This window comes from Sceloporus occidentalis, unplaced genomic scaffold (genome assembly GCF_023333645.1).
Source record: "Sceloporus occidentalis isolate IW3139 unplaced genomic scaffold, rSceOcc1.0.p SCAF_2, whole genome shotgun sequence".
In the NCBI taxonomy this organism is placed as follows: Eukaryota; Metazoa; Chordata; class Lepidosauria; order Squamata; family Phrynosomatidae; genus Sceloporus; species Sceloporus occidentalis.
The window spans coordinates 143,838,250-143,856,313 of NW_028316982.1; the positions used below are offsets into that span (position 1 = coordinate 143,838,250).

At 42.7% G+C, this 18,064-nt stretch overlaps 2 protein-coding genes across 4 annotated transcripts in view; one reads left to right on the forward strand and one right to left on the reverse strand.

Annotated features, from left to right (window-relative positions):
* Nucleotides 1-9,697, reverse strand: part of LOC149319093 (exosome complex exonuclease RRP44-like) — a 34,553-nt gene extending 24,856 nt beyond the window's left edge. Inside the window, exons 1-6 of one of the 2 annotated variants that reach the window (XM_089511103.1) lie at nucleotides 9,321-9,697; nucleotides 8,616-8,773; nucleotides 7,020-7,213; nucleotides 5,284-5,357; nucleotides 2,399-2,563; nucleotides 1,714-1,884 (exon numbers count right to left, since the gene is read on the reverse strand). In XM_089511103.1, the coding sequence (XP_089367229.1) occupies nucleotides 1,714-1,884; nucleotides 2,399-2,563; nucleotides 5,284-5,357; nucleotides 7,020-7,213; nucleotides 8,616-8,773; nucleotides 9,321-9,557 (999 nt within the window). In that variant the 5' untranslated portion in view covers nucleotides 9,558-9,697. Of the gene's footprint in view, nucleotides 1-1,713; nucleotides 1,885-2,398; nucleotides 2,564-5,283; nucleotides 5,358-7,019; nucleotides 7,214-8,497; nucleotides 8,572-8,615; nucleotides 8,774-9,320 lie in introns of those variants that run through there. The other variant, XM_089511104.1, reaches the window with a different exon arrangement.
* A 461-nt stretch (nucleotides 9,698-10,158) lies between these two features.
* The window catches only part of LOC149319094 (progesterone-induced-blocking factor 1-like), a 110,438-nt gene continuing 102,532 nt past the window's right edge, over nucleotides 10,159-18,064 (forward strand). The window contains exons 1-4 of one of the 2 annotated variants that reach the window (XM_089507964.1): nucleotides 10,159-10,272; nucleotides 12,641-12,937; nucleotides 13,900-14,000; nucleotides 16,181-16,379. In XM_089507964.1, the coding sequence (XP_089364090.1) occupies nucleotides 12,686-12,937; nucleotides 13,900-14,000; nucleotides 16,181-16,379 (552 nt within the window). In that variant the 5' untranslated portion in view covers nucleotides 10,159-10,272; nucleotides 12,641-12,685. Of the gene's footprint in view, nucleotides 10,273-11,795; nucleotides 11,894-12,640; nucleotides 12,938-13,899; nucleotides 14,001-16,180; nucleotides 16,380-18,064 lie in introns of those variants that run through there. The other variant, XM_089507965.1, reaches the window with a different exon arrangement.

The window sequence follows — 18,064 nt, forward strand, 5'->3', positions numbered from 1 at the left end:
AAGGGAATGCTGTGGATATAGTATATCTTGATTTCAGTAAGGCCTTTGACAAAGTTCCCCATGACATTCTTGCAAACAAGCTTGTAAAATGTTGGCTAGACAAGGCAACTGTTAAGTGGATTTGTAACTGGTTGACCGGACGAACCCAAAGGGTGCTCAACAATGGCACCTTTTCATCCTGGAGAGAAGTGACCAGTGGAGTCCCACAGGGCTCTGTCCTGGGCCCAGTACTGTTCAACATCTTTATCAATGACTTGGAGGAAAAAAATGGGGGAATACTTATCAAATTTGCAGATGACACCAAATCAGGAGGAATAGCTAATACTCCAGAGGACAGGATCAAAATTCAAAATGACCTGAATAGACTAGAAAGCTGGGCCACAGCTAACAGAATGAACTTCAACAGGGAGAAATGTAAGGTACTGCACTTAAGGCGAAAAAATGAAATGCACAGATATAGGATGGGGGACACCTGGCTTAAGGAGACAACATGTGAAAGGGATCTAGGAGTCCAAGTAGACCACAAGCTGAACATGAGTCAACAGTGCGATGCAGCAGCTAACAAAGCCAATGCGATTTTAGGCTGCATCAATAGAAGTATAGTGTCTAGATCAAGGGAAGTAATAGTGCCACTATATTCTTCTCTGGTCAGGCCCCACCTGGAATATTGTGTCCAGTTCTGGGCCCCACAGTTCAAAAAGGACATTGAGAAACTGGAGCGTGTCCAAAGGAGGGCGACTAAAATGGTGAAAGGTCTGGAAACCATGCCCTATGAGGAACGCCTTAGGGAGCTGGGGATGTTTAGCCTGGAGAAAAGAAGGTTAAGAGGTGATATGATAGCCCTATTTAAATATTTGAAGGGATGTCATATTGAGGAGGGAGCAAGCTTGTTTTCTGCTGCTCCAGAGACTAGGACCCAGAGCAATGGATGCAAGCTGCAGGAAAAGAGATTCCACCTCAACATTAGGAGGAATTTCCTGACAGTAAGGGCTGTTCGACAGTGGAACACACTTCCTAGGAGTGTATTGGAGTCTCCCTCCTTGGAGGTCTTCAAACGGAGGCTGGATGGCCATCTGTCGGGGATGCTTTGATCTGGATTTCCTGCATGGCAGGGGGTTGGACTGGATGGCCCTTGCAGTCTCTTCCAACTCTATGATTCTATGATTCTATGTGAGTTGTCACCTTGGGGACTATTTAACAAGAAGAATGAGTAAGATTTCTGTTGGTCAAACTTTCAGCAGGTTGAGAAGCTCCTTGTACCTTCTAAAGAATATTAGAGGATGAAAAAAAATTCTGTATGAAATTTTCTGTATCAAGTTATGAAAAGTAATAAAAAACTTTTCATTAATTATGCATCAAACTGTATTAGAAAGGACTGATGGGGCTATGAAATACACCTACAAGCTATTACATGGGAATTCTACTGAGACACTTTCTAGAAGGATTCACCAAGCAGTTACACAAACTTTCCAAGCCCATCCTCAAAGGGCTAGAAAAATAAAGATTTAAAAATAATTCTTAGGACAAATTTTAACCACTGCAGAAAATTCTGAAGTTTTCTGAGTCTCCACATATCACAGGATATGCACACTCTCTCCATAACCAATTCCAAAATTAAACTAAAATACACATATCACGAATGACTGACTTCACTGCACAAATAAGAAGGGTAATTGCTGAAGAAAAGAGAAACCTGGCAAGTTCATGTCATACACTGTTTTCTTTCTCCTCTTCTTTTTCGACATCATCATCTTCATTTTGAGCCTCATCATCAAGTAAGACCACAGAGGATGGTGCAGCCCACGCATCTTTTGACAAAAGTTCCACTGCTACAATATCTTCATGCACTGCACGGTTCAGGTTTCTAAGCCCTTGTATTATTACCTATTAACATAACGTTAAAACAAATGTTAATAACATGTTACTTCAATGTTAATAAAGTATGAAATCGCATAATAATCCAATGAAAACAGTCAAGAAATTCCTGACTGTAACTTAAGTTAGCCACATGCCTTTGAAATGTTGTCTCCAAAAAGAGACTGGAAGAATCCTTGAAGTGAATGAAAGCTAGAGTTTCAAGAAGTACATACAAACTGGCCATGTGAAGAAGTGTTGGAAACAGAAATTCAGCATTCAAACATAAGCTCCACTGATGTAATCTTACAACACAAACCTAAGCATTCAGAAACCACATAACTTTAGCATGAGTCAGTCATAAAAAGTATTTAAAAATTAAAATCATTAGAAATTATTTAATTACAAGCTTATTTTTAATTTCTGCCACTCCCCCCTGCCCCTGTCTTGTCTTCATTTAAATGGACAATAAAATGCAGAGAACAGCATCCCTAGATGCAAAGATACACATTTTGTCTAGTAAAGGATTCCATAGGCAACACACCTCTCTCTGGTCTCCATCTCCATGAACCCAAACAGTAGCTTCAAGGTAATTATCTCTGTTAGCTCTAAAAGTTCCTTGAAGGTAGAGGCCGGACTTTATACCCTGCTGCAATTTGCTAAGAGGAAGATGCTCTGAGAAAATAATCTTTCCACTTTCTATCTCATTCTGTAAGAACCATACAAACAAGAAATGGTTAGCTATGTCAGTGCTTTTTATAATTAGAAGCGAGCAGAAGTTTCAGCCCACCAGGCAGGAATATAGCATTCAAGAGCAACATTTTAACAGAGAGACACAAAGCAAGACACAAATTATCAATTGTAATGGATAAAGAGAAAGCTTATATTACCAAAGCAACTGCTTTATTTCTCCAGTGACCTGCCAACAATAATACTGTACTCAATGGCATCAGACTATGCTTAACTTGCATTTCAAAATGATGCGAGCAACAAAACAATAACTACTTCAGGCAAAGGTAATAGCTGAACAAATACATGGTCCTTAAAATACATGAATCAATGCAATGTAACATGAACTAGCAACATAGGGCCAAAACACACTGCAGAAATGATCCAGTTTGAGACTACTTTAACTGCCCTGGCTCAATGCTAGGGAATTCTGGGAACTGTAGTTTCAGAAGGCATCTAGCCTTCTCTGTCAGAGAGCTCTGGTGCCACACTAAACTACAATTTTGAGGACTCCCTAGCATTGAGCCAGGGCAGTTAAAGCAGTGGCAAACTGGATGATTTCTGCAGTGTGCTTTGGACCTTAGTCGCAAATACTCAGTGTCATCAAGTAAAAGTAACACTGCACAAAAGGAAAGCCTTTCAGGTCTATCAAGTAGATTCTGTATCTGTGCCCATGGACATGTAATAACTTTATTCATATCACAGAGTCACTGAGCCAGTTTGGACATGATCTAAAACCATGGTTTATATGTGCACATGCTTCACCACCAATGTGTAAGACGTAGGAAGCATCTGTTTCTCAGTTTAAACTAACCCGAGTTTCCCGTGATAGCCCATCTTAGAAAAAAATCTACTTAAACTCTGCTTAATGCACAAATAAGGTTCATAAACCATGGGTTGAGTTCCAGCATGGTACCTGCAGTGTTTAACAAGTACAGTGCGCCCTTTTTTTACATGAGGATTCGTTCCGGACCCCCCCCCCCCCCCCCGGCGTAAAAAAAGCAAGTATGCTCAAGCCTCATTGAAAGTAATGGGACTCGTGCATGTGGCGGCGGTGCGGTGGCGCATGCCCCCATCAATTTAAATGGGACGCACCACCCCTTGCGCCCTGCATGCTGAAAGCTGCATATAGTGCATCCGCATATGATGTGGGCATATTGTACTTGTACCAAAATGGTATCTATTAAAATTACTACTTGTCTTTAAAAAAATGTGCTGCCTGATTTAATTGGGTAGCTTCCTCTAATCAATTACACTTTTTTTTAGATTCTAGCTTGCTTAACTCCACACAAAAAGTGCTTTTGAACCCTGTGGGACAGTAAGAAAACAGTATGAAAACTACTTTTGTTGTTGTGTGCCTTCATTCTTTTCTGACTTACAGTAACCCCCAAGGTGAACTTACCACAGGGTTTACATGGCAAGATTTATTCTACAACCATTTATTTCTAATCTTTCACTCTCACTTTTGTGCCTTGCTATATCATCCACAGTTGAAATGGAAAATGGAAACCACTGCTGAATAGCATAAAGCAGTGATGGCGAACCTGTTTAAGGTTGTGTGCTGGGGACGGGGCTTCTACCCCCAGGATGGGGGCTTCCACCCCCTTTTCAGAGGGAGGGAGCCTCTGGCTCCTCCCCCGGCATTTGCCGGCCCCTGAGGGTCCCTTCTGGGGCCGTCAGAGGCCGGCAAAAGGGCCGTGGAGGACGGCGTGCTGTCCTCCGGTCTTTGCCGGCCCCTGAGGGTCCCTTCTGGGGCCGTCAGAGGCCGGCAAAAGGGCCGTGGAGGACGGCGTGCTGTCCTCCGGTCTTTGCCGGCCCCTGAGGGTCCCTCCTGGGGCCGTCAGAGGCCAGCAAAAGGGCCTTGGAGGACGGCGTGCTGTCCTCCGGCCTTTGCCGGCCCCTGAGGGTCCCTTCTGGGGCCGTCAGAGACCAGCAAAAGGGTCCTCGCCCTTCCTTTGCTCGCCGCGAAGGGGAGCTGGGAGGAGGAGGAGGCTGGGCACGCGTCCCAGCCCCCTCCTTCTCGGCCTTCACTCGCCGAGAGGAGGAGGAGGCTGGGCACACGTCCCAGCCCCCTCCTCCTCGGCCTTTGCTCGCCGAGAAAGGGCTCCATGGAGCCCTTTCGCGGCGAGCGAAGGGGAGCCAGGAGGAGGAGGAGGCTGGGCATACGTCCCAGCTCCCTTCTCCTCGGCCTTCACTCCACGCGAAAGGGCTCCATGGAGCCCTTTCGCGCGGAGTGAAGGGAAGCCGGGAGGAAAGAGGGCTGGGAAGAGGAGACAGACGCGCATGCGCCTCTGTCTCCTCCTCCCAGGCGTCTTTTTCTGGCTTCCCGCTGTCTCAGAGACAGCGGGAGGCCCGATAATGGTAGGGAGGAGGCGTAATGGGCACGCGCCCATTCCACCTTCTCCCTCGCCCCGTGCCTGGCAAAATCATGCCGCATGCCACCCGTGGCACGCATGCAATGCATTCGCCATCATGGGCATAAAGAGTCATCAATTAATAGAGCCTGTTCTGAATTCTCCCTATAACCACTGAAAGAAAATGTGAAGTCTGCCATATCTTGATGTATGGTAAAAATACCTTCCCACTGAAAGAAAAATGTTTTGCTAAACTTGACTGCAAATAAAACATATTGGAAAGTCATACTATGAATCATTCATGTTCCCGAAACTTTGATAAAGAAGTGACATTACAGAAACATACCCCTTCATCATTTAAGCAAGCAAGACGATCTACAAGCTCAGGATTAGCTATTAAGCTCTTTATGTATTCTTCGCCTACAAAAGGATAAAATGAGAACAGCAATGATAAATCATGAAATTATTTCCACTAGCCAGTGGGACTACAACAGAAGTGCTCCTGTGTACATGCAAAATGTCTTGCCTTTCTACTAAAAGCCATCTGTCTTGTCCCTCCCCAGAAAGAATTGAAGAGAAAAACACATAGCATAAATGAAACTTGTTCAGGTCTCTGTGTATCTTTTTTTAAAATAAATGACGGATTAGATTTACCATGAAGATGCATTCAGAGATGGCCAGAGGACCAATCCACGACTGATGGGTTTCCTTGTGCCAACCAGGTCCGTTTGGTAGGACTGTTCTACAGTCTGTTTTATCAATGGATTAGTCCAGCCCAGTGAAAGGGTTTGGGTATATCCCATCAGTCGTTGATTGCTCCTCTGGCCATCCCATGAATGATGGATTAGCTTTACCTTGAAGGTGCATTTAGAGATGTCCGGAGGACCAATCCATACCCTCCCTTAATATAATCATAAAAGTTAAATAATAGTTGAAATATAATTTTGAAATCGGTAAATCTTTATAAATAAACTGAAGGAGGATGGCAGGAGTTCAACAGAAATTAACAGAAAAAGAATTTAGAACTTAGAACTCCTGCATGGACCTGGTTGGCAACTCCAGGTCTCTGTATAGTTTTGTTTTAAATATATTATCTACATTCCTCCTACCCCACAGCAACTGTTCCATAAATGAAGAAAGAAATGAGTCCTTCTTCCAAAGGTCCAGCTCTATTTTTCAAAATTTCCAATCCAGCAACAGATCTGAATGAGAACTGAACCAGCAATGGAAATCTGCTGTAGAAGGCACTGATCACTGGAATACTGATGAGATAATCACAGAAGTGGGAACCATCAATGCACAAATGGGGAAAGGCCTACACGTCCCATGGTGCCATAAACCAGAGCAGGCCCGAGCATACTGATTTCATTTAAGTCTTAGTCAGCACAATGTAACCAAAATCTGTTTTAAAGAGAGGCTGGATGGCCATCTGTTGGGTATGCTTTAATTGTGAGTTCCTGCATGGCAGGGGGTTGGACTGGATGGCCCTTGCGGTCTCTTCCAACTCTATGATTCTAAGCCATCTTTTCCTCAGAAGAGATCCACTTCAAGTTTCCTCCTAGAACAATTTATTGTTGTTCCCCTTTGTCTACAGACGGAGATAGGCAAACTGCAGACCAAGGACATGTGTATCCCCCGGAAGTCCTAGCATCCCCTCCAAACTCCTGAAACTCATAAAAATAATGCATCCCAAGCAAATCACAACGCTTAAGGTCACTTTCAGTTTCTTGAAAATGATTTGTGATTCTGTTTAAAACAGGCCCAGGGTTCACTTCTACATTATAATCTGTACATTATAAACGGTACAATTTGCCACTTTGGGACAGTTTTATATCAGGATAGAGGTTGGGGAGTACAGCCTGCCCAGGGAGGGATACCATGGCCCACAAATCCAGAGACTTTCCCCATCACCACCACAGCAGCATTGTCTGGATACTTCTCCTTTCTTTTATTCTACACGTGACCTACTGTAAACCTTTCAGTAGACAGCCATTTGGCCACTGGGCACTCCTATTTACCATGTTAAAACATAACCACAGTCAAAGCATGCAAACAAGTTCTCTCACTGAAGGCTGGACTTACATGTATAAGCAGTTATTCCCTCTTCCACGGCTTTATTTTTATTTTTTCTGTCGTTGGTGAGCAAGATAACTTTAATCTTTTCTTCAGTTTGTAACTTTGCCAGATGTTCATTGTACCACTTTACTGCTACTCTGATGGCTCTATCATTGCGATCATTAGAATTTTCCCCTTGTTCTTGTTCTATATATGTTTCCCTGGAAAAAGAGAGAGGGGAAAAAACTATCCAGCTACCAATTTTTAGAAAACCATACGCAAATAATTTACAAACAGAAAATAATTATTTTGTTCTTTTGTTGTTGCTATCCACTCTCAGGTCGATCTCGACCCATGTCAACCCTGTAGATGAGACATCTCCAAAGCTCCCTATGCTCCACTGCTCTGCTCAGGCCCTGCAAATTCATACCCATGACCTCCTTAATAGAGTCTGTCCATATAGCATGTGGCCTTACTCTCTTTCTGCTTCCCTCCACCTTTCTTAGCATTATTGGTTTTTCCCCAGTGAGTCATGATGTGGCCAAAGTACGACAGCCTCAGACTAGTCATCTTGGCTTCCAGAGAGATTTCTGGCTTGATCTGCTCTAGGACCCCTTTGTCTGACTTCTTGGCTGTCCATGGTAACCTCAGCACTCTTCTCCAGCACCACATCTCTTCTTATCCGCTGTCTTAACTGTCCAGCTCTCACATCCATACATGGTAATAGGGAATACAATGGCTTGCATGATTCTAACTTTCATGCTCAGTTGTATGTCTTTACATTTTAGGATATTTTCCAGTTCTCTCATAGCTGCTCTCCCCATTCTGATCAACATTTGATCCTAGGTATGAAAATTCTTTCACTGTTTCTATTTCCTCATTGTCTAGTTGAATCTGTGTAAATTTTCTGTGGTCCTTATTTTTGTTCTGCTTCATAGATATTTCAGGGTAACCAATTCCACCGCGTCCACAGATTCTTTTGAAGCTTTCAAGAAAACTTTCAGAACCTGATGAATTTGGGGATGGCCACATCAGACGCTGAGGAGTTTGAAAAAGCACTGGGTCTTGATTTACAAACTGCTGAAGTGCCTTGGCAGGTACTCACCTCTGTTCTGAAAACAGATGAATATCCATTTATTTTGTCAAGTTCTTTCTTTTTGAGAATTGGCTTTGCCATTCCCTTTCCCTTTTACACCAACGTCCTCTCTGTCTCTTAGATTGAGAGAATGTGAATAAAAGTGGTCTCTTTTTTTAAAGCAAGCACCTCGTAAAAACCATTACAAGGCTTATATGTAGTTTTTGGCCAACAGCAACAACAAAATGTTGCCACAGAGCTAACTGTGCTAAACCTTTAGGATGACTTGGATAAGGCCACTGTCTTCTCAAACTGCGGTGTTGTCAATACCGCCTTTTAATAAATCTATAGCCAAATAAGTTTTATTGGAACTTAAACAATATCCATAGCATATAACATATTACTGGAACGCGTAAAAGTAATCAATTACATGTTACTCTTCTCCCTATAATTCCAGTTTTGGTGTATGCGCTGTCAAAACGCACGCTAGTCTGTTAATAACAAAGAAGCACTGAAGGACATGGGAGAGTCCTGCTGCCCATCCTTACTTATGATGCTCATTAGTGAAGGAATAGAAGTGTTTTTCAGGAGTAGCTATTACGTCTTTTATTCTCTTGTACACCGGTGCACTTCGCTTTCTCACTTCCTGCAGGACTGTCTGAAGTACGATAACGTTCCTAATGACAGGGTCTTCAAGAATATCAACCTAGAAAGAAAGAAAAGACACACTGGGTCAAAATGTGCATTTCAAAATGTTTAAACCCACGCTGTCAGAATACTTAAATGCAAACACACTGCGTTTAAAAGATCAGAACTGTGATCCAAACGCACATGAACGGTTTGCCCAAATTTCGAAACATGGCATCACTCCTGGAAAGCACACTACATCAGTGCCCTTTAAGAGGCTTTGGACTCCATCTCCCAGAAGCCTCAGCCATGTTGGCCAACAGTCTGGGATTCTGGGAGCTGAAGTCCACGATCCCTTAAAGAGCACATTGTCAAGGTTTAACTAAGGTCCCGTCTGAGACCGCTTTGGCTGCCTTGGGCTCAGTCCCATTGAATTGTGGGAACTGTAGTTTTGTGAGACATGGAGCCTCCTCTGTCAGCGAACTACAATTCCCAGGGTCCCTTTGCACTGCGCCAGGGCCTCAAAGGGGATTATTTGGGGCCTTGATGGACTCAAAGGCCGGACTACAACTCCCATGATCCCGCGGGAAGGAGGGCGCCGCGTCGTCAGTTCAAAGGTGCCCGACCTGGTGCAGGAGGAGGTTGGTGTCGGGGAGGAGGTAGTGGGGCTCGGGGCAGAGGCTGCTGGCGGCGCCGCTGGGCTCAGCTTCCAGGAAGGGGGCCCCCTCAGGAGAGTCGTGGCCGCCGCAGAGCGCGCAGGCGGCCGCCCCGCAGCCGATGTCCTCGCGCAGGTAGTGCTCGCGCACCACCTTCAGCACCGCGCCGGCACGCGTGCGCTTCAGGAACGTCCGCGAAGTCAGCATCCTTCCTCCTCCTCCTCCTCCTCCTCCTCGCGCCGCGCGCTCTGCTTCGTTATCCCTAGTCCTTAACCGACTCTGCTGTGACGTCAGAGCCTCCCAGAATGCACTGCGCCAGGGTTCTGAGAGACGACGACACGGAGGGAAACATAGAGCTAGACGATACAGAAGCGCGATGATTCAACCAGGCACTTTGGAGATCAGTTCGCGTGACGTCGGGCGAAATAGGGAACTACTTTTTCCTGGCGCCACGCTCTGCTTTATCCCTTAACTACCTCTGCCGCCAGAGCCTCCCACAATGCACTGCGGCGGGGGCAGCCCAAAGGCACAAAGCTAGGAGGGCAACATAGAGCTACAGAAATAGAAGTGCGATTCGACCAGGCACTTTGGAGATCAGTTCGTGCTACGTCGCGCGGAATAGAGAACCACTGCCATGTTTGGGACTTAGAAACCTGATCCCCCCGCGCCCCCTTCATGGGCAGTCCCGATGTTAAAGTGAAAAGCAGACCTATTCCTTTCCTATACTGGGTCCATAGTTGGCGTTCTTAATCCACACACGAACATATGTACACCTCTAAATTTCCTATCTCTATGCTCCAGTGGAAATCCCAGCATGCCCCGCGAAACGGCGGGAGAAAGATGGCGTCCGTTCCGTTGCCGCGGCGACCGCGTTGCGCTGGGGCGCATGCGTAGTCGGCGCCCGCGCGAGGGGTACCTTCAGGTGAGTGGCGTGGGACAGTTCTCCTTTCCACGAAGTTAGGAAACAATCCCATTCGAGACCGCTTTGCCTGCCTTGGGCTCAAATGCCAGGGAACTATGGGAACTGTAGTTTTGGTCAGACGTTGGGTGCCACAATGAACTACAATTCCCAGGATTCTGTGCGGAGTGCTGGGATTTGTAGTTCTGCGAGGTTTTCCTGTGAAGCCTTCTCTATGGAGCTATAGCAATTAAAGGCTGCTTCCACACTGGAGAAATAACCCGATTTGGCACCTCTTTAACTCTTTGTCTGGCTCAGGGCTGTGGAATTCTGGGAGTTGGAGTTATGTCATAATCTAATACGTTGCAATAAGGATAATGATGCTTACTGTGGGCTCAGGATCTAAGCAGGTTGAACATTGTTGCAAGACAAATATGGAGCATGGTGGGTCCAAGGCTCAGCTGGGTTTGTTACTGTCACAATAAACCAGGTTACCACGGCCTTTGCATAAAGCCTATTCACTTAATAGGAGTATTTGAATGCCACAATGACCCAGAATCCTGTCAATGGGTTAATATGTTGGTGCGCATTGTATCATTGACTCTGCAAGCATGGGTGGCTAAAGAAATTGCAGACCTTCCCATTCATGGTTTGTTTAGCGTGACGCGTGAGCCAGGAACTCTGGCTTGCTTTTCCCTCAACAGGCTAAAAAAGCCATGGTACGTTCTTGGTTCTTGGCTCTCTTGTCGGGAGAGAGAGAAGCCAGGGTTCTCCCTTTCCTGGTAACGCTTAAATATGAACTCTAGGCCAAAGATTTGTGGCTTTATTTAACTACTCCTGGATGGAAAAGCATTTTAGTGAAAGAATAATAATAATATTAATTTATTTATATAGCGCTGTAGATTTGCGCAGCGCTGTCCCTAAAAACAACAAATACAAAAGAGTAAACCTGCCTATGGCGTACAGTCTAAGAAATGATAGGATAACACATATAAAATGACATAGCAGTACAGGAAATGGTTCAATAAATAAGCTGCTTTTAAGCAATAAATCAAGGTTTCTCTAAAACCTACAGTATATACGCATGCATAAGTCTGGAAATTTTAGTGACAAGACTGACCCCCCCAAACCCTGAGTGGACTTAGCCATGAGTCAATATAAGTACACTCATCCCTCCGTATTTGCAGCTTTGATATCTGCGGATTTGATTATTCATGGATATTCATTAATATGTTCTCTCTAGGACTGTCTAGGTCCTCCAGTGCAACTCTGTGGTCAACTTTAACTAAAAGTTGCACTGAAAGACCATTTGTAGCTACTTCAGTGCCATTCTATGGTCAGTGTATGTTGGACATTGACCACAGAGTTGCACTGGAGGACCTAGAGATTCCTAGAGAGGTGTCCTCTCAGGTAAAAACAGTGTTTTTGTTATTTGCGGTTTTTCCATATTCACAGGGGTCTTGTTCTTCTAACCCTAGCAAATACAGAGGGACAACTGTATTGTGCTTTAACTCTTATTAAATAAAGGAACCATGCCCTGGTGAAAGGCAAGAGTGTAACCTGTCCTGGAAGCACTGCATCCTTCTACTCTCTCATCTATCTGAGCTTTAGTGGGAGCACAAACAGTTATGCCTGCTGGGATTTTGTAAGTTATTTGGCATCATTTTATTTTTCTTCATCCTTTAGATCCTTTGTTCCATGCCCTTAAGTTTTACCCTGAACTTACCCATGAGTCATATCCAAATCCATAATTTTGACCCCAAAACCTGCCCTCGACTTATACATGAGGTCGACTCACTGTCAAGTATATACAGTAAACATAGAAAGATAGGATCATAGCAATTATTATGCTTGAATTTAAAGTTAGGAATGCATAGAACCTGGAGACCAGGAATGTGAGCAATAAGAATGCAATAGGCATTTTAATGTGACTAAATGTATTACATCAGTGATCCCCAAACTTTGGTTCTCCAGATGTTTTGGACTTCAGCTCCCAGAGTTCCTGACTGTCCATCAAGCTGGTTGGGGCATCTGGAAGATGAAGTCCAAACCTCTTGGAGAATCACAGTTTGGGAATCCCTGTATTAAAGTGTTATTAATAGAATGTTAATGAATTAACAGCCAAAGCAATGCTGTGTTTGTGTATCTGGAGCATGTATCTGACGCTGTGTAGATTGTATTACGCAGTCTTGCAGTTGTTGATTGACAAGCAAATACATATTTTCACTTGGGAGATTTTGGCAATTCTATACTTTGCATAGAATTGTACACTTGCAATGTTTCAGGTGTTATTCAAGGCTAGGAGAAATCTATAGAAACCTTTTGCTTATTGACACCTAACCCTTCTGCATCCCATTGCTTTTGCTCTTTCTTTTTTGTTTTAACTTTTCAGGTTGCTTGAATTATTAGCAGGAAATCTTTACATGCTGCCAGGAAAATGTCACGGAAAGGCCCCAGGGAGTCTAAAAAAGTTAATGTGTCCAGCTCTTTGGAATCAGAAGATATTAGTTTGGAGACTACAGTACCCACAGATGATATTTCTTCCTCAGAAGACCGTGAAGGGTCTGTCAAAATCACTAGGCAGCTTATTGAGCGGAAAGAGCTGCTTCATAATGTCCAGTTATTGAAGATAGAGCTCTCCCAGAAGAACTTGATGTTAGACAACTTGAAGGTGGAATACCTCACAAAAGTAAGAGATGCTTTTAATATATGGGTGCTCTAGGGTTGCAAGTGGCAAAGTAAGTATTAGTGGCGATCTTCAAAAGTTAGTCCTATTGTAAGTTGTCTTTTAAAACAAATCTAACAAAACAGACTCTTGTCACTTTCCAAGTATAGTTTTTATCCATTTAATTTTTGTCCTTTAGATGTGTTTCTGCATATCATTTTTGTAGGACATAAAAACAAAATGTGTGACAGGTCCCACTGTGTAACAAGAGAAGTGTCTTCTCATTTGTAATATCCACAGCATTTGTCATGCGACTGTTCTGAATGCAAAAGTAGCAGAAAAGGGATTTTTAAAAAACAAACATGGTGACTTCACTCTTGCATACATGAGATTACTGAAATCTAAATACAATTGTTAGTCCAAACTAGATTAAATCCACTAAATCAGTAAGAATTTAGCAAGTCAACAATTATATAGATTCTATTGATTCAGCAGGCCTACTCTAGTTAGGATTAATACTTAAATTTAGATCATATCCTCCAAGTTTTATCCTTACATTTAGTCTATAGGTGTTTGGTTGGAAGTAACTGTTTTGCAGATAATGGGGTTTACCTGCAATGTGTTTGTGACTGAATTACCAGAACTAGTTGGAGGGGCCTCAGTTTTATAAATCAGTTATTTTCCTAGTCAGTTGATGGCGTCCGGCACACCACTCCATTTGTGTGAATGGTGTGAAATTCATGAGGATGGACAGTATCCAGTTTGAGAGGGAATAGATTAGGTGGAGATTTCTGATATTTTGAAAAACAGATTTTGAGAGCTGAGGTTTCCTCAGTAATGTTCCTGGATAAGCAAGGATAACTAACATTGTAAGGAACCCTGCAACTGTCCTCTGAAATGTAACATAATCTGAAATCTCATAAAAATTAAGTTTGATTTACTTAAATAAATCCTCTCTTTTTCTACTATTTAATTATCTACTTTAGATTGAAGAATTAGAAGAGAAACTTAATGATGCTCTTCATGAGAAGCAGCTACTGTCTTTACGACTAGATAACCAGTTGGCATTACAGCAAGAAGATGCTCGGTATGAAAATAAAGAATTTAAATGAAAATATTCTATAGGCGGAAGTAGGAGCTAACTCGTAATAGGCTTATAATTAAGCTGGTATTATTACTATCATCATCATCATTATCGCTATGTATTTACATTTGATATTTTCAAGATCAGATGTTATGACAAACCATGGTTAGGTTATGTGAATGAATTTGTTTGATGAGTTGGGCCTCTGTCACCAGGCAGATGGATATCAGAATTCTTGTTGGTATCACAAACAAAAGTTAGCAGCTGCCCAGTGTAATAATAATAATAATAATAATAATAATAATAATAGGATTTATTTATATGCCGCCCAATCACTGGGAATCCGAGCGGTTTACAACAGTGGGGATAATAGACGGTTCCCTGCCCTCAGGCTTACAATCTAAAAGACATGACACAAAAGGAGAAGGGAATGGTAGGAGGGAGAGGATCAGGTCCAGCATTCTTCTCTCCCTCTGAAAGCTGGACCAAGGCAGATGGACCGGAGGGAGGGTTCTTCTTAATCGAGGCTGAGCCCGATGGCGTATAGAGAGGGTTAATTTGTACTAGTGACCTTGCTATATACATTTTGCATCACCCTGACAGTTTGAGATTGGGTAAAGATAGGGAAGCTGGGAACAGACTGGGGAATGGGATTTTTCCCTGTTATTAACCTGCTTGCACAGTTCCCATAGCAGTGGGAAGATGGATCAGAACTGTGCGCTTTGATTTTCTTTGTTTGCTTCTGCACTATATAACACATCTTGCATCACCCTTGCAAAGGTGCATCCCAGCTTAGGGGCTCCATAGACAGCCATGGGGACTTAACTTGCCAGCTGGTTGGGTATAATTAGTTGTTTAGGGACCTAATTCTGCTATTGGCTGTCAATGGATGCCCGATTCCAGTGGAAGGGCTGAAATGTTTCTCTAATGTATATCATCTGCTGGATCATTTACCACCAATAAATCTTTACATGCTATTACATAAAGCTTAGTTTTGCTTCCTTGCTAATAGATAAACAGATTTACTGTTAGACAAATCTTATCTAATACCAGTAATGTATGTTTTAGGACAGCCAGGAACTATACCCAGTTGCAGAACAGAATAGCCTGATAGGATCTTCAAGCCACTATGCTCATCCCTCATAGCTGGCTATCTCCCCCCACCCCACCTGCCACATTTTCCTTATGTGAGACAAATCAAAGCTTCAGTCAGAACAATAAATGTGGTTTGTACTTTCCTACAAGTCAGAAAAGTTAACAAAGTTAAATGGTTTTCCTATTGTGATTTGCAAATTAAATGCCATTTATCATGATTTGCTTTAAACCAAGGAAAGAAGAAAGGAATTATTGTGTGTCAGGGCAGTAAGGATAGAGTACAGAAAACATATGCAGCCAGCTCTTGGTGATGTAAGGCCAGACTTTGATTTGGCATTTTCTGAACCATTCCTCTAAAACCTTTAGATGCTTGCCACTGTGTATGCACTTGTAAGTGAGTAGGCCTCATTGAATATAGGGAGAATTTTTTCAGAGTTAGTATGCATAGGGTTGCATTGAACATTATTATTTTGGGTGATTTCAGGCAACATGAAGTCTTGATAACCTTGATTGTCTCGAAAAAAGAATCTAAATACATGAAGCAATATTTATATTGGGCTGGCTAATGTTGCAAATGTCAGAACTTGGATTTCATATTATACAGAATTTTCTGTATGGTTATAGGAAAAATGTGAAATGTTGTGTGTGTCCATGCTGGTTCTAACATGGTAAAAAAATATGTAACAACTACATGCTTAATTTGAAAGGAATGTACCTGTTACTGTTACTTCATCAATGAAATAAGTTTGTAGTGACAGAAAGCACACCTTTGTAAAAATAAGCTTCTTGAATGAATGCACGTTCCTTGTGTCAACTAAACCTCAGCATCGGTTATAACCCTTCATCAGCACTTATCTGTTTTTTTCATAGACACAGCTTTCAAGAATGAAATGGTGGTGTTTATATTGTATAAGCTATTAGTTAAGAAGCAAAACTAATCTTTATTAAGTAATGTTAGCTGTACTAATTTTATAGGATTAGTTTTCACAGTATCAGAAACATTGAATTCAGAGGAATTAAAGTTACCACCTTCGTAGAATGAATTTATTCTAAGTAAACTACAAATATTGTCTGAACTGTTTACATAGCAAACACCAAGAGTTAATGAAACAAGAAATGGAAACGATCTTACTGCGCCAGAAGCAGCTAGAAAAGAACAATCACCAGTTAAGAGAGCGGTCTGGAGATATTCGCCGCAGCTTGCGTGACCTTGAATTGACTGAGGAATACTATACCAAACTCAAATCTCTTCCAGAAGATGAACTCTCAATTCCTGAATATGTGTCTGTAAGTACATGAGTTCATAATGCAGTGCATTGTTTGGTAAAATGTCACACGCCTAGATATGTCAGAGCCAGAGGACTCATTTTGACTGAAGATAATAGGACATGAAAAGGAATAAGTGAAGCAGTTTGCCTGTGTAGTAAATGTATGGTAACTTTTTTTGGAGGGAGGGTCATTAAGTAAATGCTAATTGTTTCTGAAATAATGTTATAATGTTATGTGTGAATTTTTTAAAAAACCTTTCTTTTTAGAACATTGCTTTTCTAGTGTCCACATGTGGATGTTTTAAACATATAGCTAATTCTGATTTTCACTAGTACCAGTATCCTTTTAGTCTGTAGATACACAGGAAAACCAGGGGCTCAAGTGTCCTCTCCCCCAACCCCGAGAATTTTGGCACCACGGCACTATGCTGAATTTCGACACCATGGCACTAGCACCCATATTTCTCAATTAAACAAGGTACCCCAAGAACACACACTTTATTTCAGAGTAAAATCATGCTCTAGAAACCTGGGAAGTGCAATTCTATTTTACAACAAGGTGTGTATTTGCCATTTGCCTCATTGACTGAGAAAACACCATCAGGAGACGCCAGATGTTTTCTGCTATTTCCAGTTCTTACAAAATGCTGAATTTTGGGACACATGATGGCATTAGTTGAGACTCTAGCCCACAGTGGGAACTGGAATAGAGCAGAAATTGGTCCCCAGACCCATGACATTTGCTTATACCTAGTCTTAAGATAACCAATATATATGGGGTTGTCCTCACAGGCCAAAGGTCCCATGTTCCTCCCAGGCTCATATCATCCTATTTGGACATTGCAGGCCAAACCCCTTGGGCCAATATTGAGCAGGATCCTGGCAGACCAGACAGATCTGGTGGATCAAGCACGATCCCAGAGTAAATGGGGCTTAATGTGGGTCAGATTGACCCGCTGTTTGCCATGATGTTTTCTTGAAACTCTGCAGTAACTCACTGGTAGATTAGTTGGTACCAGCTTGCTCCTTACCTTCCTGCACCTTCACCCTTACTGAGAAGCCCCCCCCCCACTCCCCCATTGCAGCATCTGATGCAGAAATGGGGCACCTGGCTATGTGGATGCTGCCAGGCACCCACATATTAGGGGCAATATCTCAGGAAGATAGGAAGCATGCACCAGTAGCAAGCCAATGGGCTGGTGTGGGGACAGGCATGCTGACCCAGTGAAAGACCGAGGTTAGCATCTGGGATAGCATGGTGCATGCTCCTTATCTTCCTGTCCAATCTATCTTAGCCTGTCTGCTGAGCCTCTAGTTTAATTTGCAAGGTAGTAATTAGATCTGTGCTGTAGATATTATGACAGTTATTTTTAGAAACCATAGTTCAAAAAAGGTATGGAATAGAATGCATTTTCATGTGCAAGAACTCATAACAAAATTTGGAAAGTCAAATACAGCCTCCAACGTTGAGTATCATCTTATAACAACCTCCTCTTGGAAGTATAAACAGGTAGATATGGGAGGCTTTCAGAATAGTGATGGCCTGTTACAGACTGCCAAAATAAAGCTGCTTCGGGTCTCTTTGGAGATATGCTATTTAAATTATGCATGGGTCCTAAGAATCCGGAAGCAGCACCAAAGCTGCACTCCAGTGCTTAGGAATGGAGTGTGGCTTTGGTGCGACCTCCGGACTCTTAGGACCCA